Here is a 297-nt window from a genome sequence, read left to right on the forward strand (position 1 = left end):
CCGGGATCCATGGTGTGAGGGGCTGGAAGCCGGGGAACCGAATCCTCAGGTCCTTCAGCAACCGGATCAGAACCTTCACCCTGGGGGAGAGGCAGGGAGGGTTTGGGGCGCCTCAGCACCCTCCTGCTCTCCCCGTTCTCCCATCAGGGGCACCGTCACCAGCAGCTCCTGCTCGAGCCCGCACTCACGTGGACTGCGACGCGTTCTCCTCGAACCAGCGAGCGTGCCTGATGGCGGCCAGCGCGCTCTGCAGCACTTTGATGTCCACTGGAAGAAGCGGCAGAAACGCCCGGTTTT

General features: G+C 64.6%; 1 protein-coding gene across 1 annotated transcript in view; it reads right to left on the bottom strand.

The window, feature by feature from the left end:
• The window catches only part of ILF2 (interleukin enhancer binding factor 2), a 2,919-nt gene that overhangs the window by 963 nt on the left and 1,659 nt on the right, over positions 1–297 (bottom strand). Inside the window, exons 7-8 of the mRNA XM_010178563.1 lie at positions 189–281; positions 5–80 (exon numbers count right to left, since the gene is read on the bottom strand). Coding sequence (XP_010176865.1) covers positions 5–80; positions 189–281 — 169 coding nt within the window. The remainder of the gene's footprint in view (positions 1–4; positions 81–188; positions 282–297) is intronic.

This window comes from Mesitornis unicolor, unplaced genomic scaffold, assembly GCF_000695765.1.
Source record: "Mesitornis unicolor isolate BGI_N332 unplaced genomic scaffold, ASM69576v1 scaffold42000, whole genome shotgun sequence".
Taxonomy (NCBI): Eukaryota; Metazoa; Chordata; class Aves; order Mesitornithiformes; family Mesitornithidae; genus Mesitornis; species Mesitornis unicolor.